Source organism: Eptatretus burgeri, chromosome 9 (genome assembly GCF_056783735.1).
Source record: "Eptatretus burgeri isolate ZD-2024b chromosome 9, Ebu_testis_v1, whole genome shotgun sequence".
NCBI lineage: Eukaryota > Metazoa > Chordata > Myxini > Myxiniformes > Myxinidae > Eptatretus > Eptatretus burgeri.
In genome coordinates this window covers 58626391-58648890 of record NC_140969.1, presented here as the reverse complement: position 1 = coordinate 58648890, position 22500 = coordinate 58626391, and the positions used below count along the sequence as shown (strand labels likewise).

At 44.7% G+C, this 22500-nt stretch overlaps 1 protein-coding gene across 7 annotated transcripts in view; it reads left to right on the top strand.

Annotated features, from left to right (window-relative positions):
* LOC147020172 (phosphofurin acidic cluster sorting protein 2-like) overlaps positions 1–22500 on the top strand; it is a 339240-nt gene that overhangs the window by 284034 nt on the left and 32706 nt on the right. For all 7 annotated transcript variants that reach the window (XM_085895252.1, XM_085895256.1, XM_085895249.1 and 4 more), the window contains 3 exons: positions 6546–6700; positions 6980–7090; positions 11728–11830. In XM_085895252.1, the coding sequence (XP_085751378.1) occupies positions 6546–6700; positions 6980–7090; positions 11728–11830 (369 nt within the window). The remainder of the gene's footprint in view (positions 1–6545; positions 6701–6979; positions 7091–11727; positions 11831–22500) is intronic.

Genomic DNA, 22500 nt, shown 5'->3' with positions numbered 1-22500 from the left:
CAAGCCCAGGACATTGAAATTCCATCTTAGACATACATTGACCACCTGTTCTTTGATGGTGTATTGCTTGTTCATTTCAAAGGATATTGTCCTTCAAGATATATTTAGTGGTTAGTTTTTATTGCTCCTGCTTCCCATGCTGTTTTGTGGATCCATGCCATTTGCATCCTATAAGCAAACACATTATAGTGCCATGAACAAACTACCATCATTTTCCTCATTTCACCTCCACATCATTTAATGTGCATGCTGACATTGTTACCTCACTATCTATTCTTTGCATCCAACCTTCAATCCTTGCCGCCAAAACGCAATACGAAATTTTCGCACCATTCCACTGTCACTTTGTTTGAAAATTTATCGAGAAGCTTATTTGCCATGGTTGTCAGAAATGAATTTCATTGTTGGTGGTGTTGTATTTGATAATGTTTTTTTTTTTGTGCACAATGTCGAGGCTCGTATAAGAGCTAACATAACATATAACAAAGGGAGCAGGAGACAAGCGGCGGGAGAGGGAAGCACAAAACAGTGGGGATCAGATAAATTAAGAGATATGTGGAAGGGAGAGGGATGGGGCAGGGTACACGGGGTAAACAATGTGGACACGGCAGGGACTTTAAAGGTCCCCTGACATGCAAAACTTTCTGGTTATTTATATGTTAACTTTACCTTCCTAGTGCAGAAATCACCCATGTTTTTTTTTTTTAATCAAAAATGGGATAATTAGAGCAATATTTCGATCATTTCTGGTGCCTTTCACAACTTGCTATTCCCCGCCCTAAAAAAAGTTGACCAGCGAATCGCAGCGTTGAAGTGACATACAGAAACTCGCACAGAATGGATTGACTCGAGATCTCTAGAGTCTAGACTAGTCCGATAAATCCGTCATCCATCTGACGAGGCCGATAAATCTGACGTGCTGCAGCTTTCTTTCATTATTCTCTTTTCGTCATTGTTTTCTTCTCTCTCTCTCTCTCTCTCTATTGAGTGCAGCCTGTGGCTGCTGGTTGCATCATTGGTTGGGACGCGGCTATGCCGCTGATGCAGTGTCCCCCTTACCAGTACACTGGTGCTCATTTTGCCGACCTCGGAAGGATGGCAGGCTGAGTCAACCTCCTGGTTTATTTTAATTCAGTGGCCAACAAGGCTTGAACTCAGGACCCTAGGATCCCAAGCTGCCACCCTCACCACTAAGCCAAACACCAGGCTTATTGTTTTCTACTGGCACTACATGACGACAGTAGGAATAAAATAAATAAAAATGCAACAGAACGTCAGATTTATCGGACTACTCGAGACAATTGTGTCGCAAGGTGTGCTCTGCACACAAGTTTTCATCGTATCCGAACAGCGAGATTGCTTCGTTTTATGCGCGGAGAGACATGGCCGATGACATGCGCTGGCCTTGCTTGTGATTAATTCGCCATGGAGAAACATGTCCGCTAAGCTGCGCTGGTCACGTCACCTCACTAAAATATTTCTGATATCGAGCAGTATGCAAGTCGAATTTACATTATTGAATTACGAATAGGATTTAGTCTAACCAGTTGTTATTGCCAAGTCTTCCTTCGATGTCCTCCCGATCAGAATGAACGCCGGGAATTTCATCGCCATTTTCCTCTGCTTGTCCTGATTCGGGCTCGAACTTCTAAGGCCGTATTTCATTTCCAGCTGCCTGAACTTCACCTCCCGCGACTACGTTATCCGACAATTCTCCATGTGATTCAGACCGAAATCCTTAATTTCTCTCACACTCACTGTCGCTACCAGACAAATCAAAGTCCATGTTATCCATTATTCAAAACCAAATGTTCGATTTTTTTTAAAGCAGAAATGAACGAAGCGATTGAGTCGACCAATCAAATGTGGAAACATACAGAAAGCCAATAGAATCACGCAGACCACCAACCCGAATAATTTACGTGCAGCCATTCTAATTCTGTAGTTGACGTCATGTGGGTTACGCCCCTTTCAGGAGAATTTTTAGGGGCGTTCCCGAAGAAGTTTGTTTTTTAATTTTACATTTTACAGAATGAGTATTGTGAAAAAATATTGTCAGATCTGAAATGACGATGAAAACCTCCTATAGGACATATATAAATGAAATTTCAGTACTTCTGTGTGTCAGGGGACCTTTAAGGAACGAAAGCAGGGAATTTGAAGGAGGTGGGTTTGAGGTGGATTAACGGGGGTAGAAAGGATCGTGGTTTTGCATGAGGGGAGATAAGAGATGGGGAACAGCTGTTTTGAAGACCTGGAGGGAGGAGTGGGATTGAAGAGAGTGTGGGAGATTGTTCCAGAGGTGGGAAAAAGGAGGAATAAAAGAGTGAAGATGAGCAGTGATTCTTGATTTTGGGAGTTTCACCAGAAGGGGTTGCTGGTGGACCTTGAGTACCCTGCGGAAATATGGGGGGTACAGACGACAGACACAGCGGGGTAGGGGGGGAGTAGGTAAGTCCGAAAAGGAGACAAAAGAAGACAGAACGACCACCGACCTGCCTGCTGTGAGAGAGTGAGACCCAAAGACTCAGGTTCATCACGGGAGATACCAATGATCCTAAATGCCCCTTGATTTCCACAGCGTGAAGCCAAGAAAGCTGAGAAGGTGGGAGCACCAGTTCAGAGGGTGGAGCACTCCATTGGGCTGTTGACGAAAACGTTGTATGTGGTCAGGAGCTCAGGTGTGCCAAGGAAAGACTTTGCTTGCTTGAGGATGCCCAGTCAGCGACTGGCTTTGGAGGCCAGCTTGGAAATGTGGCCTTCTTTGGAAAGATAATGGCAGACAGTGACACTTAGAAGCTTGAACAAAATGACTTATTCAAGAGGATTGTTGAGAAAGTAGATGTGGGAGGTGGCGGCGGGGTTGCCAGACAGTCCTTTCGGAGAGACAGTGAGAGTGTGAGATTTGTCAGCATTGAAAGACATGTTCCACATGTTGGACCATTTTGTGATTTTATCCAGATCTGCAGAGAGCAAAGAGGCTGCTGCTTGCTGACCTGAGGGATGACAGATGGTACGGCAGAGGGTGGAGTCATCAGCAAAACGATAAAGTGGATTTTCCAGAGGGTTAGAGAGATCTTTGATGAAAACCAGAAAATGAACAGGGCTCAGAACACTGCCTTGAGGAACTCCAGCCTGGACAGGAAGAGGAGATGAGATAATTACATGAAGGGCCACATGTTGACTGCAACAGGAAAGGAAGTCTGAGCCATGAATGGAGATTGCCTTGGATACCACAGGAAGAGAGTTTGGTAAGGCCAAGGTCACATTTGCCACTGCGGCCGTGGGGTCTCCAAAATCTACGGCCACTAGCAATTATAAAAGCGGCCGCAGTATTTCCACGGTCACACAATGTAGCAGTCACATATGTTTTTATTTTTCGGGGAGCCGCATGGCGTATTTAGACCAAAGTCACATTTACCACGGCGGACGTGGGGTCTCCAAAATCTATGGCCACTAGCAATTATACGGCGGCCACAGTATTTCCACGGTCACACAATGTAGCAGTCACACATGTTTTGATTTTTCGGGGAGCCGCACGGCGTATTTATAAATTGTGGAGACCCAAAACGTGGGGGTGCCGTACGGTCTTTGATTTGATGTCGCACGGTGACCTTAGGGCGTTCCTGTGGCAGCCATAGAATTTTCAAGTCAGACGCAAGGTGCCTGCAAGGCGACCGCAGGGGGACCGCAGGGGGGCACTAAGGCGAACGTGCGGCCAGACGGACGGTAACGAATGGGTTAATTTTTTATTTTTTCTTTACCAGTTTTTTTTTTTTTTCGGCTTGTCGAATTGCTACGGCGAACGTAGAAATGAAAAAAGTTATAACTCCGCGTTGTAATTCCACAGCGACCTTACGACCTGCAAAATATAGCCAAACGGCGTAGGGCCACCCTGAGGCCACCGCAGAAACTCTGCGGCCGCCGCACGTTTCTGTCAATTCAGAGGGCGTACGGCCGCCGTACCCTCGCCGTAAAGCAAATGTGATTTAGGCCTAAGCAGGGCAGGGTTTCCAGACCGTATCGAAAGCATGTGATATGTCTCGGGGAATGGCTCTGATCTCATGTCTGGCATTGAGGACCTCCATCCGTTTTTGGGAAAGCAGAAGCAGCATGTCCAGGGTAGATTGACCTCATCTGAATCGAAATTGATGATTGAAAATCAAGCCATTGGAGATGAAGAATTTGATGCCTGAAGCGGTGATGGATTCTATGACCTTGCTAATTATTGGAAGCAGGCTGATTGGTCTCTCGTAGTAGGGATCTGTTTTTGCACCTTTTTTATGCAGAGTGGTAATATTTGCTGATTTCCAAGCAGGTGGCAGATGACCTTGAGTAAACCTGTTCTTACATTTTACCATCCTCAATTGCTGTGTTTGTGACAACCAACAACACTGATGAAAAAAAAATTTTTTGAAACGCTCAGTATAACGTGACCTTTTTTCATTCCATATTATCTATTACATTCATTGCTTTTATTATTTAGATTTTTTCTTGCTTTATGATTGTTAAATTTATTTTTTGCATAATCGAGGCTCGTCGAAGAGTGAGAGCAGAATGCTGTTTGTAGTTTCCCCCTTTCCATTTTGTTCAATTCCAGAGTATAAGTGAGATCAAGCGGAGGGAGACGAGCACATGTGAGGATGAACGAGCTGCACACAAGCTGAATGAAACACAGCAAGAAGCGGAAGGGGGTTAATGGGAACAAAACAGAAAAGGACCACACCAACCGACAACTAACAAATGGAAAGTAGTGAGGGAGAGGTGGAAAATTGCAATAACCTGGAAAAAAAAAGTGCTTGGCAATGAGGTAATTTTGAGTTGAAGGGATCATGAGTATATGGTTGGAAATGGCCTTAGGTAGTGGTGAACAGCTGTCTTGAAGTCCTGGAGGAAGAATGGGAATGACAAGACAGGGGAAGTTGGGTCCATAGATGAGAGTAAAGAAGAATAAACTGGAAGGGCACTCTGTAGATTACATACCTCTGCCATGCAGTGCCTGATCCATGAGAACATATTGGGCCCAATACATTTTTGAAATATCATGCTATCTAGTACTATGTCGTTTTAGGCCCGATCTCTCAATGGTGAAGAATCCCTTAAAAAATTTAATAATTATCGTATCCAGATTCGGATTCAGATCTTCACCAAAATCGAATCAATTTGTCCTTGCCACACACCCAACCTGTCTGCCAAGTTTCGTCCGAATCCATCCACATCATCTTGCGATATTGTGCTATGTATCATTTTTGGCGCTGTCTCTCAATGGTGAAGAATCACTTTAAAAATCCTTGTAGTCGGAATCAGATCTGGATCTTCACCAAAATCTAATCAGTTCGTCCTTGTCACACACCCAAACTGTCCACAACCTTTTGAGATATCCTACACACAAACAAACAGACAGACAGAAAGGGGTGAAAAACGTAACCTCCTTCACCTTCGATGGTGGAGATAATGAGTGGAGATGAGCAGTGAGCCTGTATTTTGGGAGTTTAACAAGAAGAGGCTTATTGGCGGACCGTGTTTGCCCTGTATAATCATTGGAGAGACAGAGTCAAGAGAAGGCAGAGAGTGCAAGACCAAAAGGGAGGCGGTAGAATACAGATAGTCCACCAAACTATTTGCGATGCAAAAGTAACAGGCCTAGGCACTCAGCTTCATCACATCAGATCCCATTGATTTTGAGAGCCTTGCTTTCCAAGAGGATGAGCAGCAAAGCAGGTTCTCAGGACACCTGCATTGATGCTGTTTGGGTCTGTCCCAGAACTGGAGTCGAGGTTTGCCAGAAACCTCTCTCCCTTTTCAAGTAGGAAAGACAGTATCCAGGAGCATTTGGGTATGAGAGGATATGTGTAGGGAGTGAGGGGTTGCGTACACAAGATTTGGAAGCAAACAGAATTGACTCAGCTGAAGTGTCCTTTGAATTGGTTGAAGGGGAACATACTCAGATGTTGTTTTCTCGCTTTCCTGAGAGTGGACACACACTTGATCCGGGCTTTGTGAAATGATCTGAGGTTTCCGTCAGTCAGATTTGCTTCACCACAGGATTCTATGTACCACGACCGCGAGGATAGGAATGATAACTGCAGAGGAGATGGTATAAATCTGCACGTAAGGGAAAGCAAGGTTATTTGGAAGGAGTCCAAGGCAATATTAATATCAGGAAAGGTGGAAATGAAGGACCAGTCTTGATGTGAGAGGGCAGCTTGCAGTCCTTGCCAGTCAGCTTGAGTGAACTGCCAGAGGCAAGACCCAGAGAGGTGTTGACTTGCACATTAAATTTGCAAACTGCAATAAAGAAAAAAAAAAGTCAGAGGACTCAAATAATTAAATGCATGGAAACTCAGGCATTCACAACTTTATTATTTATTTATTTAATTTGGCTTTGACGTTTAAGGACAATCAAAAGTATGTACTTTTGAACTCTGCACTGTTAAAAAAATATTTTCTTTAACTATTGCACCTCTGTTGCAGATTGGTATTGTTACTATCTTAGCAAGAACACCCACCTCATTATTTCCCTTTTCTTGACTTTTGTGCTGCAGTTGCAATACAAATGCTCAGACTCCAAGCCCCATCCGGCTGGCAGTGGCTGGTGGGCAGGCATTCATGAGTGCTGTATTGCGGCACTACGTTGAACAGCTTTCCAACAAGACTCCGGATTGGCTAGGCTATCTCCGCTTTCTACTTATTCCACTTGGTATTTGCATCCATACATTAGCGTTCTCCATTGTCGCCCCACCGCTCCCACATCTTTTCCAAGCCAAAATTCTGTTTTGTCATTGCATCAGTTCACCCATTTTTAATAACCTTTGGCTGTGTCAAATTTTATCCACTCAGGTTTTGAATGGGAATACAAATGGACTTAAAAAAAAAATTTTCAAGTGGATCATTATCTAATTTATTTTGGGTAATTTTTTTGCCTTTGAAAATTTATACCGTGGTCTTCATCCTTACGCAAGATGCTATGTCTTTCCAGCTCCTCAACCGTTAGCCAAATACCTGGCATCTGTTGACCAGAAGTATGCAAACACCTTCATGGATAATGCATGGAAGGAATTGTTTGCCAGATCAGAACCCCCTATAACAGGTCAGTGCAATCTTCATGATGTTTGTCTTTTGATAATGTATACATTATCAATTGGAGGCGCTTGTGAGGTTAAGAGCTTTTGTGCTGCCACTGTTTCTCCACTTTATTCCTTCTGCCACCAAAGGTGGAAGGATGTTATGTTTTCACCTATCTGTTTGTCTGTTTGTGTGCATGATAGCTCAAAAAGTTGTGGATGGATTCAGATGAAATTTGGTGGGCAGGTTGGGTGTGTGACAAAGGCGAACTGATTAGATTTTGGTGAAGTTCCGGATCTGGCAACTAGAATTTAAGTGACTCTTCACCATTGAGAGATAGGGCTAAAATCGATACATAGCATGATATTACAAAAAGTTGTGGACGGATTCGGTCGAAACCTGGTGGAAACGTTTGGGTGTGACAAGGAAGAATTGATTAAATTTTGGTGAAGACCTGAATCCGGATCTGACTGTTTTTTTACGCGATTCTTCACTATTGAGAGATAGGGCTAAAAACTATGTATAGCACATCTCAAAACGTTATGGACGGATGACAAAACTTGGTGGATGAGTTGGGTAGGTGACCAGAAAAAGACAATTGGATTTTGGTTAAGGTCCGGATGCTGATCCGGACACAAGAATCATTTAATTTTCAAAGTGATTCTTCATCATTGAGAGATGGGGCAAAAACGATATTTAGTATGATATTTCAAAAATGCATTTGGCCCGATATGTTCTACTGGATCAGGCATTACGTGGTGGAGGTGTGCACTCTCCTGAGTGCCCTTCTAGTTACCTGTGTTTTGATTAAATTAACAAGTCTTGTAGTCCTGGAAACCAAGATATTGCACAGACTGTTTGTTTGTTTTTTAACATATTTACAGTGGCACTTTAAACAAAATCAAAATGTGTTTTTAACTAGTTCATGCATTTATGTTTGCACAAATTGCATTAGTACATGTGAAATCACCTTAGAGAGGTATCACAAGGAATAACTACAAAGCAACTGAAAATGCAAAGCCTGTCCGCTTTTTATCTAGTCTTCTTCTTCTTCTTCTTCTTCTTCGACCAACTTCGACCAACTTCTTCTTCTTCGACTAACTTCTTCGACTAACTTCTTCTTCTTTTTCTTCGACCAAATTCTTAATTTGTCATCTCCATATTCTCATTATATAGCTTTGTTGAAAATTTGATGACAAAAGCTGAAATGGTAAAAAAAAGTTATGGCCCTGACACTGTACACATGCAGATAGACTCACGCACACACAGGTACAGAGACACGCAGACATGCACACAGACATACACATGCACATACATACACATGATTTCAAAACCCTGTCTGCCGTTGCGTGGGGAATGGGCTCACGAGAACGGCACTCAGTAGAGCGCATACCTCCACCAGGCTGAATAGTTCACGTTTTATATCCCATTGATGGGCTGGATCTTGACCTGAACCAAAGTCGAATCTATGCGTCCTTTTCACAAACCCAACCTGTCCACCACGTTAAGTCGGAATCTATCCCGAGGTTTTAGAGATATCGTTTTATATATCATTTTTAGCCTGATCACTCATTGGTGAAGAATCACGTGAAAAAAAATTATCAGATCCAGATCTGGATTTGGAGCTTCACCAAAACTGAATCAATTCTTCCTTGTCATACACCCAACATGTCCACCAAGTTTCGTCCGAATCCGTCCACAATTTATTGAGATTCTGTTCACAGACAGACAGGGGTGAAAACCGAACCTCTGTCCACCTTTGGTGGTGGAAGAAACGAGGAACTTTGTTGCAGAAGGAGGCCATTCGGCCCATCATGTCTGTGCTACACCAACCAACACCAAATTAAATAAATCCATCAAGCCAAAGACTTAATTTCATGTGGGTCTGGGGGGGGGAGGAGGAGGGGAGGAGGGGTGGAGGGGGGATGAAAAAAGTGTGGCAGGCTCAGTAATATCACCGGGTGTTCAGAAGAAATTTTTTCTTTTCTTATTTATGACAAAGTTTTGTTTTTATCTTTTTTTGGGGTGGATGCGTTGTGCGCAGGTGGTTTTAGGGTGCAGAATGTACAACACCAATCACACACAATTCCTTGATGAGAGCCTCTTGCAAACATCACAATCAGCACAGATGTACACAATCACCCATCCATACTCAAGCTTCCTTCCAGTTCTGCTAATAGCCCTGTCCCCCTATATCTCCAATACTTATAGGTACCAACCTATCTAATTCCAATTTAAACTTATCTCCTGTTTCTGCTGACACCACCTTTCCAGGAAGACCATTCCATGCATTCACTACTCTGACTGAAAAACCCCTGCCTTACTACCATCTTAACTCACCTCTTCTTTACTCTCAGGCTATGACCCCTGGTCTGATATTTTGTACCTGATGTAAATTTTTATACCTTTGCAAATGCATTGCACTTGAATTGGGTTCAAATAAAACTTGGCACCTCCCACACATTATAGAATATTGTTTGATTGTCGATGGATAAATAGTCAAACTTATTGTTTTATTCTCGAAGTTAAACATGAGATTTCGAAAAAGAAATAGCTTGAACACAATAAAAAAATTGTATGCAGAAATAGAAGAATCTAAATGAAAGAGGGCAGTGGGTTCACAAATGGACAGAGGATAAAACGGGAACAAGAGGACTGCATATGATTGACAGAAAGGAAATGAGGTGGGAGAGTGTAAATGTGAATGAGGATCAGTGAGAATAGAAGAGAGCAGGAGTGGGTATGGGAGGAAGGATGAAAGGCTGCACTCTTGAAAGACTGGATGGAGAGGCAAGAGACAACAGACACTGAGTCGGTTCCACAGATGAGAGAATACAGGGGTGAGGGAATGGGGAGTGTGTTCAGCTTCAATTTCAACCAGGTGTGGTGTTCTGGAGGTTAACCTGGTGTGGGGTTCTGGAAGCACACATGCAACCTGAATGTGCTGGGGATATGTGGGAGGAGTGAGGCCGGAAGTGGGGCATGCCAAATAATGTTAAAAGTGGCTTCACTTGTGGCAAATGACACATGTTACGGCTCTAATTTTAATAGAAAGGCAAGGGGAACGTGGTTTCATTTCACCTGTTACAGTTGACTTTCCTGACCGGGCGTAGTGGCGTGAGCCTGTAATCCGGCTACTCGGAGGCTTGGGTTGGAGGATCGCTCGAGGACGGGAGCTCTGCATTGGGCCGCACTATGAGAGGTGTATGGCAGCCCGGAGTCGTGGCGAAACCCAATCCATATCCGTGTCGTAAGAGGCGACCAGGGTTGCGTCAGGATGGGCATCCGGCGTAAAACCTGTACCAAATCAGTATGCGGATCATAACGGATGATCCGCTGTGGCGACCCCAAACGGGAGCAGCCGAAAGACGAACAACAACAACACAGTTGACTTTCCTGAAGCTAAATGAATATGTTCCATGACCTATTCAGTTTTTTTGAAATTTGATTTAACACAAGTTAAATTTCTCTGTCTTGTGATTCGTTGAACATTTAGATTACTGTGTATGTATCTATAATATACTACAGCATTGGAAATGATTGTAAAATCCAAGGAAAAACTGGGTATAAGATGCAAATCACATGTAATGGAATCAAACATCATATGACAAAATGAAATGCTCCAGAGTACAATCATGTGATGCTATTGTACACATTGTGATTGGTTATCATGCAAGTGATCAGTCCCACACCTGCAGAGAGAGTATAGGCAGCGACATCAGTGTAGTGTCATGAATACTTTGGTTCATAGTAAAGAAATATCACATGACAACCATATATAAATCGGTCTTGGATCGTGAAGGCCTCTCCAGGCAGCAGATTGCAGCCTGACCACATGTTTCAGCACCAGCTGTATGCAAGACCAAGGAGGGTAGAAGCTCATCCTGTTGACAATGTAAGCAAGGAGGAAGAAAGACTGAACTCTCCAAAAGTGTTGTTAAATGCCTTGTGTTATGTTCTCTGTTATAGACAATGATCCAGTAGAGATATTGTGAATGACCTTTCTTCTTCTTGTTCTTCCTTTTCTTCTTATTGTTCTTTTTCTTCTTCCTCTTCCATATGCAGCACAAAACTGTGGGGTAGCATCATTGGCTGAGGGTATGGTTATGCTGCTGATGTGGGTTAGGGGTAGGAATTTTGGGATCTGGCCAGGGTGCCGGCGATAGCTATGAAAGTACGAGTATTAACGTTTCTTCAAGAATGGTAACAAGCACATTACAACAAGGTGGTCTCATTGGATGTGCAGCTGCCTGAAAACCTTTGGTGAGGTATGGTAGCTTTGTGGAGTGACTGCAGGCTGCCATTAGCAAGGTTTTCCTTCCAAGAGGAGAATGCCAGTTTTCTTTTGATAGCCTCATTACATGTATCGGTGTACCAGGGTCGAGATAATGGACTGAAAAATTGAATGGAATTTGGAATGAACTTGTAAATCGGAGAAATTAGTCCATTGTACAAGAAGGTTTATCTGTTAAAAATTGCAATCACATTTAAATACTACTGAGATGCTTATAAGGTTAGTTGTATATTGAGTAGGGTTTACCTAATGTGAGTTTCTGGTAAAACTCTCATTGAACAGGTTAATCCCTTGTATCATTCATTGCCGTTGCTGTCGACACTTGTGCTATATCACTTGTAACTCGACGTGCCCACGCTACTCTGCAGACAGTGTGGATGTGGCGATGCGCACAGTGCAGTTCCTTGCTGGTGCTGCCGTAACTCACCAGCTGCCGATTGCCGAAGCGATGCTCACATATAAACAGAAGAGGTAAGCGTAGCAATTCGTCTCCTACATTATTTTTGCATCCAGTGGAAGTGATGATTGTGTGTGAAAATGCTCCTTTGCAAAGTTTTCGTATACAATTCTTCGTCATTCAAAAATATGCATTTGTTGAGAGCTCTACTTGATTTGACAACAAATATTTCATTCACAAATGTAGCAAGCCAAACTACAAGTACAGTACTACAAACTATGAGGGCTCATTGTAATTAGAAATGTACCTGAGATTCATAATCAAAACGAGAATGGCATTCGGTAGAGTGTGTACTTCTGCCAGGCTGAACAGTTTACGTTTTGTATCTGACTTATAGGCTGGATCTGGATTCAGACCTGGACCAAAATCGAATCAGCTTGTTCTTGTCATCTAACCATCTACCTAGTTTTGTTATAACTCACCCCCAACTTTTTGAAATATCATGCTTTACAGCTTATCGTTTTTAAGACTGGTGTTGGCTTAGTGGTTAGGGTGGCGGCTTGGGATCCCAGGATCCTGAGTTCAAGCCCCGTTGGCTGCTGAATTAACACCAGGGGGTTGACTCAGCCTGTCATCCATCTGAGGTCGGCGAAGTGAGTACCAGTGTACTGGTCCTGGTGTATGCCCCGGTTAGAATAGGTATACCATATCCCTGTGTGTCGTAAGAGGCGACCAGGGTTGGCGTCAGGAAGGGCATCCGGCCATAAAAAAAACATTGCCTCAAGAAAAAGCCTAACCCCTGCACAGCAGGGAAAAATGGCTGTAAAAACGGTCATTTTTTTTTTACAGCTTATCGTTTTTGGCCCCATCTCTCAATGGTGAAGAATCCCTTTAAAAACTTTAAAATTGTCGTGTCTGGATCCAGATTTGGATCTTCAACAACATTGAATCAATATTTCCTTGTCACACACCCAACATGTACACCAAGTTTTGTCCGAATCCATCCATAACTTTTTGAGATCATGCTATACATTGTTGTTGGCCCCCAGCTCTCAATGGTGAAGAATCACTGAAAAAATTATAGTATCTGGTTTTCTGACCAAAAATACGCATTGCTGTCCTTGGCCAGTCACTGACGTACGAAAAAAGTTTCATAACTATTGCTTCAAAACTGTGGATAAAAATCGTGTGAGAAACAAACAAACAGATCTGGATTTGGATATCTTGATATCACAAGCTTCCAGTTCCGGTTCGTGAGTGACGGTGGCGGTTCTGCTTCAGGGTCTCTGCTGACTTTCTCAGAGATAAGTTTTCCAGTAGTTTTTCTTGCGTTTTTACTGTCATTTTGGTATCTCTGTGTTTACTGTGTGTTTCGAGTTCGGTCTTATGATGAAAACTCAACAATTAGAAATGGCGGTAACACAAGCCACATTTCCAAGCTGGCCTCCAAAGCCAGTTGCCGACTGGGCATCTTCCGTCATGCAAAGTCCTTCCTTGGCACACCTGAGCTGACCACTTACAAAGCTTTCGTCCACAGCCTGATGGAGTACTGCTCTCCCATCTGGGCTGGTGCTCCTGCCTCTCACCTTTCTCGTTTTCAAGCTGTGGAAACCAAGGCATTTAGGATCATTGGTATTTCCCATGATGAGGCCGAGTCTTTGGGCCTCCGCTCTCTTATCACAGGCAGCTTGGTGGGCTTTCTGTCTTCTGCCGTCTCCTCTCCGGTCTCGCCCCCCCCCCTGCTCTGTCGGCGATTTGTCCCCACCATATTTCCGTGGGGCGCTCAAGGTCCGCAATCAACCCCCTTCTGGTAAAACTACAAAAATCAAGAATCACTGCTCACCTTCACTCTTTCATTCCTCTTTTTTCCCACCTTTTGAACAAACTCCCACACTCTATTCAATCCCAGCCTTCCCTCCAGGTCTTCAAAACAGCTGTTCACCACCATCTTTTATCTTCCCCCATCCAAAACAATGATCTTTTCTACCGCTGCGAATCCACCTCAAACCCACCTCCTTCAAATTCCCTGCTTTGCTTCCTAAAAGACCCTGTGGTGTCCATCTTGAATACCCCGTGTGGCCGTGTTCCCTGCCCCCATCCCTCTCCCTTCCACACCTCGCCCCATTCTTCTCCCTTCCACAGATCTAATGTCTGTTACCCACTGTTTTTTTCTTTCCCACTCCCACCCCTCTTGTCTCCTGCTCCCCTTGTTGTGCATTTATGTGTGTTAGCTCTCATACAAGTCTCGACAGTGTCTACAACCCCCCCCCCAAAACAAAACAAAACAGATAAACAGATGCGACAGACAAACATTCTTGGCAAACTACTTTTGGTATTATTAATCAATTGGTGCTCATCACACACCCAACGTGTCCACCAAGTTTCGTCCAAATCCGTCCATAACTTTTTGAGATAATCTGCTGAAAGACAAACAGGGGTGAAAACATATCCTCCATCCACCTTTGGTGACAAAAGCAAAAAAAATTGGTGTACAAGGCATCTTTACCAAGGCATTGCTTTTTTGATCCAGCAAAACGCAAGGCAAAACTCACTGGATTTTCTTTTTCTTTTTTGGACCAACACTGAAGCCCCTTCATCATGCCAAACTTTGTGTGTCGTGACAGTGGAAAACTCGTCTTTATCAAGACTATCGTTGGTTTTGTGTACATGGGAAAATATGGGAGAATTTTTTTCAACAAAATGTTGAGAGAGGTATGCGAAACACCGTGGAAAGGAATGTGAAGTGACGTTTTTGGCATAAGTCCTTCAAAGCCTGTCCCTGCTTTGAAAAAGGGCTCATGCCCGAACCTGTGCATCAGCCTCTTTCCCACGGTGGTTTACACACCCCTCATCTCAACATTTGCTTGAGAAAATTAATTATCTTCATTTATGTTGCTCTGACTGACATTGAAATTTGCTTTATCCATTAGTCATTTCATAAAAAGCCAAATATGCAAAACACTGCATTTAGAAGTTGATGGGATCCTAAATTGACTTCAAAGCATGATCGAAATTTTTTTTTTTTTAGCTTATCTGGAATTTACATTCCTTGCTGGTGGTATTGTCATCGTGCACCTTCCTTCTGTCCGTCTGTCCTTCTCCTTTTTCGACTTCTTCAGCCAAACCGCTGGGCCAATCCAGCTGAAATTTGGCAGCAACGTTCCTCCCCTGACTGGTAACAGGAATTGCAAAGCTCATTCAGGTCACATGACTTTGTCAGTCAAAATGGTCGAGTTAGTAAATTTCTTCAAAACACTTCTTATCCAGACCCACCAGTCAGAATGCTACCAAAGTTGGGTTCCAACATTAGGCCAGGGTAGGGATGTTAAATTGTGGAGGTCATGCCGATCACGTGATCGGAAGTGTGTCAAAATGGCCGACTTGGTAAGTTTTTGAGAAAATCACATAAATTCCTTCAAAAATCTTCTCCAGACCTACCAGTCAGAATGCTACCAAATTTGGGTTACCAAAGGAGAGGAGGAGGAGATTGGGACCATACTCTGTGCAGAGCGTTGGTTCTGCTTAAGCAGTCTCCTTGGCTATTGGGCACAATTCTGGACGGGTTGCCACTCCGACACAGTATACCAGCATGCTGGCACTCATTTTGCCGACCGTGGAAGGATGACAGGCCAAGTTAACCCCACCTGGTATGAATTCAAAAGGTGAGCGGGATTTGAACTCAGGACCCTCGGATCCAAAGTCCGCCACAAGGTCAGGACAGGCTCCTGATGTTGTATTGCAGAGGCCATGGTTTTTTGGGGGGTTTTTTGTATTCATTGTCGAGGCTCCTATGAGAGCTAACACACAATGCACAGCAAGGGGGGGGGCATGAGACAAGAGGGGTGGGAGAGAGAAGGACAAAACTGTGGAGAACAGAGACATTGGGAGATCTGTGGAAGGAAGAGGGATGGGGCAAGGAACATGGGGTATTCAAGATGGACACCACAGGGACTTTCAGGAGGGAAAGCAGGGAATTTGAAGGAGGTAGGTTTGGGGTGAATTAACGGGGGTAGAAAAGATCGAGGTTTTGGATGGGGGAAGATAGGTGGTGGTGAACAGCTGTTTTGAAGGCCTGGATGAAGAATGGGATTGAAGAGAGTGTGGGAGTTTATTTCAAAGGCGGGAAAAAAGATTAATGGAAGAGTGAAGGTGAGCAGTGATTCGTGTATTTGGTAGTTTTACGAGAAGGGGTTTGCTGGCGGACCTTGAGCGCCCTGCAGAAATATGGGGGGGACATATCACAGACAGAGCATGGAGGGTGAGACCGGAGAGGAAACGGTAGAAGACGAAAAGACCTCCGACCTGCCTGTGGTGAGAGTGTGAGAGGCCCAAAGACTCATTCTCACCGCGGAAGATGCCAATGATCCTAAATGCCTTAGTTTCCACAGCGTGAAGCCAAGAAAGGTGAGAGGCAGGAGCACCAGCCCAGAGGGGAGAGCAGAACTCCATCAGGCTGTGGATGAAAGCTTTGTATGTGGTCGGGAGCTCAGGTGGGCTGAGGAAGGAATTTGCACGATGGAGGATTCCCAGTCAGCGACTGGCTTTGGCGGCCAGGTTGAAAATGTGGCTTTCCCAGGAAAGATCATGGCAGTATATTCCCTCCCCCCATCCAAAACAGGAATTTGTTCTCTTCTCCAAAACTACACACATGATTTTGATGAAACTTGACCACAACCTTCATCACCCATGATGTTCCGAAGTTTGTTCGTGGCATTGAAAAATTAAATCAGGGTCTTAGGGGATCTGCAGGTGGTTTGAGTGACTGTTGCTCCTGATCCGGGTGAGCTTCAGGACGTGTGGTCTTATTTTTCTCCAAGTGATCTTGAGGCCAGCTGAATATATATATATATATATATATATATATATATATATATATATATATATATATATATATATATATATATATATATACATATATATATATATATATATATATATATATATATATATATATATATATATATATACAGTGGGGCGAACAAGTATTTGATACACTGCTGATTTTGCAGGTTTTCCCACTGACAAAGCACGTAGAGGTCTGTAATTTTTATCATAGGTCCACTTCAACTGTGAAAGATGGAATCTAAAACAAAAAAACTGAAAATCACATTGTATGATTTTTAAATAATTAATTTGCATTTTATTGCATGAAATAAGTATTTGATACATCAGAAATACAGAACTTAATATTTGGTACAGAAACCTTTGTTTGAAATTACAGAGATCAGACGTTTCCTGTAGTTCTTAACCAGGTTTGCACAGACTGCAGCAGGGATTTTGGCCCACTCCTCCATACAGATCTTCTCCAGATCCTTCAGGTTTCGGGGCTGTCGCTGGGCAACACAGACTTTCAGCTCCCTCCAAAGATTTTCTATTGGGTTCAGGTCTGGAGACTGGCAAGGCCACTCCAGGACCTTGAGATGCTTCTTACGGCGCCACTCCTTAGTTGCCCTGGCTGTGTGTTTCGGGTCGTTGTCATGCTGGAAGACCCAGCCACGCCCCATCTTCAATGCTCTTGTTGAGGGAAGGAGGTTGTTGGCCAAGGTCTCGCGATACATGGCCCCATCCATCCTCCCCTCAATACGGTGCAGTCGTCCTGTCCCCTTTGCAGAAAACATCCCCAAAGAATGATGTTTCCACTTCCATGCTTCACGGTTGGGATGGTGTTCTTGGGGTTGTACTCATCCTTCTTCTTCCTCCAAACACGGCGAGTGGAGTTTAAACCAAAAAGCTCTATTTTGGTCTCATCAGACCACATGACCTTCTCCCATTCCTCCTCTGGATCATCCAGATAGTCATTGGCAAACTTCAGACGGGCCGGGGCATGCGCTGGCTTGAGCAGAGGGACCTTGCGTGCGCTGCAGGATTTTAATCCATGATGGCGTATTGTGTTACTTCTGGTTTTCTTTGATACTGTGGTCCCAGCTCTCTTCAGGTCATTGACCAGGTCCTGCCGTGTAGTTCTGGGCTGATCCCTCACCTTTCTCATGATCATTGATGCTCCACGAGGTGAGATCTTGCATGGAGCCCCAGACCATGGGAGATTGACTGTTATCTTGAACTTATTCCATTTTCTAATAATTGCGCCAACAGTTGTTGCCTTCTCACCAAGCTGCTTGCCTATTGTCCTGTAGCCCATCCCAGCCTTGTGCAAGTCTACAATTTTGTCCCTGATGTCCTTAGACAGCTCTCTGGTCTTGTCCATTGTGGAGAGGTTGGAGTCTGATTGATTGAGTGTGGACAGCTGGCTTTTATGCAGATAACAAGTTCAAACAGGTGCAGTTAATACAGGTAATGAGTGGAGAATGGGAGGGCTTTTTAAAGACAAAACAACAGGTCTGTGAGAGCCAGAATTCTTGCTGGTTGGTAGATGATCAAATACTTATTTCATGCAATAAAATGGAAATTAATTATTTAAAAAATAATACAATGTGATTTTCAGGATTTTTGTTTTAGATTCCATCTATCACAGTTGAAGTGTACCTATGATAAAAAATTACAGACCTCTACGTGCTTTGTAAGTGGGAAAACCTGCAAAATCGGCAGTGTATCAAATACTTGTTCTCCCCACTGTATATATATATATTATATATTATATGTATTTATATATATATATATATATATATATATATATATATATATATATATATATATATATATATATATATATATATATAATATGTATGAAGATCGCTGATATTTTCATGTTGCAGGACTTCAGCCTTTGAGTTGTTTTCTGAATTGGATGAGTGCATTTTTTAAGTACTTCATTAAGAAAATGATCCCACTTTAGTAGAACATTGGGCTTCCTTATTAATTCCATTGAGACCAATAATTACGACAAACATCCTAAGTAGCTTGATTTGCTTGTACCCACTTGAAAGTTTAGAGAACAAGTTGCTTCAGTTGCACAATCTACGATATGTCATTTTGACATATCTCCATCAGCACTTGGTTTCTTTGACTGTGCCAGCCATTCTTCATTGCTCATCAGCTGGCCCTGAGTTGCATGCATTAGTCTTGAGATCCTCATGCTGATGCAATCTCCTCAATGTGTGTGCATCTCGGAGATTCCTACAAACAGCTTGCTGCAATACAAACAACTTTGCAAAACCTTTTCACTTGGTGTGTGTGTGTGTGTGTGTGTGTGTGTGTGTGTGTGTGTGTGTGTGTGTGTGTGTGTGTGTGTGTGTGTGTGTGTGTGTGTGTGTGTGTGCCAAAACCATGAAACCTGAAACCTTGCATGCACACTAAGGGAACTCCAAGGGAGTGCATGAGTGAAAATTGGATGTTTGGGTTAATTAAGACACCCCTTTTGAATATAATTAACAGCCTTACTTAATTATATCCTTTATCATGCACATCCTTGGACACCTCGCTGTCCCTTGATGGGGTCTTACTTCCCCATTTTTTGTGGACTGCTCAATCATGCCTTGATTTGGAACAGGCGGCAATGATTTCTTAACGATAAAGTCTTTTTTTCACTTTCCTTACTCCTATCATTGAATGCCTAATCATCATACCTATGAATCGCTGGATACATTGCAATGCTTATAAACGCCCGGAGACACCAGCGTTCGTGACTTTATTTTCTTTCCACCCATGTCATAACCTCAATAATCTCTTAAACCAAGTCAAATTACAAAATGTAAGCTCCAGAATTGAACTTGTCAGCAGTTCCAACTACGAAGAAAAAGTGTTCATTTGTCCAATTCGCACATATTTCACATTTCGCCGTCTCCGGGATTCGTTTCATATGACGGATCAGTGATCGCTAATTGCTTGCCAAGCCAGCCATTCCTTATCAACCGTTTTTTTGGAGTGCTGAAGTCACCTCACCTGGCGAGCACCTCACCCATCCTCTACTTCACCCTCTGCCTCTCACCTCTTCCCGACCACTCTCTCTTTCTCCCACCCCTATCCCTCTTTCTCCCACCCCTATCCCTCTTTCTCCCAGCCCTATCCCTCGTTCTCCCACCCCTATCCCTCTTTCTCCCACTCCTCCACCCCTATCCCTCTTTCTCCCACCCCTATCCCTCTTTCTCCCACCCCTTTCCCTCTTTCTCCCACCCCTTTCCCTCTTTCTTCCATTCCTATCCCTCTTTCTCCCACTCCTATCCCCCTCTCTCCTACCCCTCTTCCTCTCTCCAACCCTGACCCCTTACTCTCTCTCTCCTCCCTTCCTCTGTCCCTCCCTTCCTCTGTCCCTCCTTTCCTCTGTCCCTCCCTCTGTCACTCCCTCCCTCTGTCCCTCCCTCCCTCTGTACCTCCCTCCCTCTGTACCTCCCTTCCTCTGTACCTCCCTTCCTCTGTCCCTCCCTTCCTCTGTCCCTCCCTTCTTCTGTACCTCCCTTCCAACGTCCTTCCCTTCCTCTGTTCTCACTTCCCTCTTCCTCTCTCCCTCTCTCCATCTTTCTCCCCCTCCCTTCATAATCCCGTCAGTGAAACAACACGTTGTATTGTTGCGAATCTGGAAGCCATGAGCACACAATATACAGGTCCTATAGATCAGTTATATCGGTAAGTATGTGTTGCCAGTTAGCTCCCTTTTCCCTTGTCCAATGGGAATTAAATGTATGTGCACTGTGCATCATTTTAATAGTTAGGATTTTTACACCCCTTATAACAACAACAACACGCCTTAACCTCGCTTCCACACACCGAAGCCATTGTATACGTGCGTCCGACTACGTACGTGGGTGGAGTTTCCTCGGCCACCAGAACTCCGACTCCGCCCCAGAGGAATGGAATGTTTCCCTCGACCAGGCGTCGGCAACCTAAACCAGGCCGCGGGCCACTGGGCCACGTTCGGGCCACCTCGCGGGCCGCACCCCCCTCCCAACCCGAAAAAATAACAAACACATCTAAAATCAATGATAATAAATGTAATTGTAAATTGAACCTTAAGACTTGCAGTAATCACAATGTGAAACAATTAATGTGAAGGCTGGTGATTCTTTGATGCAGACAGAGAGTCAATGTCCGGCTTGATGGAGGAGGAGGCCAGGAGGAGGACATCTTGAAGATGAGCGTCTGTAAGCTGTGCTCTCGTCTTCTTCTTAGTCAGCTTCATGCGACTGAACAGCTGCTCGCAAGAGTATGTGGACCCGAACAATGAAGCTAAGCGCAGGGTCTCCCTAACAAGAGCCGGGAAAGCACGGGAGGCTGAGAGTGAGTGCCAGAACTTCATTGGCAACAAAAGAGCAAACTTTGTGCGGTGGCTCTCTGAGCACTAGAGCTCAATGAGCTCCAGCTGAAGGTCGTCAGCCACATCCACAGAAGCCACATCAAAGGGAGCGGAGAATAGCTTGAACTCTTTCTCACAGGCGCGCACATCTTTGAAGCGTCTCTCGAACTCGCCTCGCAGCTCAGACAGGGCAGCGGCATAGCAACTGCAGGCAGCGGGGGTTGGGCGCAGCTCAGCCAATCGGGCGAAGTGAGTGAATTTGTTCTGGTTGAGCTGATGCTCCCACAGGCGGTTTGCATTCGAATGCCTTCACGAAGGCGAGGAGGTCAGGTACCAAGGCATCTTTACCCTGCAGATGGATGTTCAGCTCGTTTAGATGTCGAGTAATGTGCACCAGGAACCCGAGGTCACACACCCATGCGGGATCCTCGAACTGAAGGACAGGATTGCCCTTCTCCCACAGGAAAGACGCCAGCTCATCCCTCAGGCTGAAGACTCTCTCCAACATCTTTCCTCGGTTGAGCCAACGGACCTCGCAGAAGTAGATCAGGTCGCCGAACTCTGCCTCAGCATCAGCCAGGAGATCGCAGAACTGTCTGTGGTTGAGAGCACGGGTGCAAACAAAGTTCACTGCCCTGACGACGACAGTCATGACCTCTGTAATGGTCACAGACTTGTCGCACAGAGCCTCCTGGTGCACCAGACAGTGAAAGCGCTTCACATCCTGCTGGTATCCAAGGCTGCACAGGTACTTCACAAGAAGGGCTGCAAAGCCTTTCTTGTCCCCGACCATGGCGGGCGCTCCGTCGGTCGTGATGCCGCACATGCGAGAGAGGTCGAGGTCAGCCTCCTTCAGCCAGTCTGTGACTGCCTTGCACACATCGGCGCCAGTGGTGGTGCCACTGAGTGGGATGAGTCGGATGAACTCCTCAAAGATGACGAAGTTATCCCTGCCGCCGCAGAAGAAGATGGCAAGCTGAGCCGTGTACTTGATGTCAGTCGACTCGTCCAAGGCGATGGAGAAGAAGCGAGCGGACTGACACATCTCCTTCAGGGTGCCCCGGACATCGGCGACCATCTCCTCTATGCGGCGGATCAAGCTTCTGGCAGGCTGATGGCCGCAAACTCTCTCGACTTGTCAGGACACACGTCCTCAACCACGGCCATCATGCACTCCTTGAGGAATTCACCCTTGGTAAACGGTTTGAGGTTGGTGGCCACAAGGTGTGCAACACGGTAGCTGGCCCGAGTGTTGCTCTGAGCAGCCGCTTGCGTCGAAGAGACGCTCCTCTTCATGAAGGCACTCTGCTTCTCCAGCTGGGCACTCAGATGCCCGAACTCTGCCTTCTTCTTGTCGTCAGGCAACGCAGCTTGCTTGGGGTGCACCAAAGTGAAGTGACGCTTCACGTTGCACACCTTCATGACGGCGACGGTCTCGTGGCAGATGATGCACAAAGCCTTTCCCTTGCGCTCAACGAAGAAGAACGCTTCCCATTCCTTTTTGAAGGAGAGGTTCTCGTCTAACAGCTGACTCTTCTTCATAGTGAGGGTACCTTC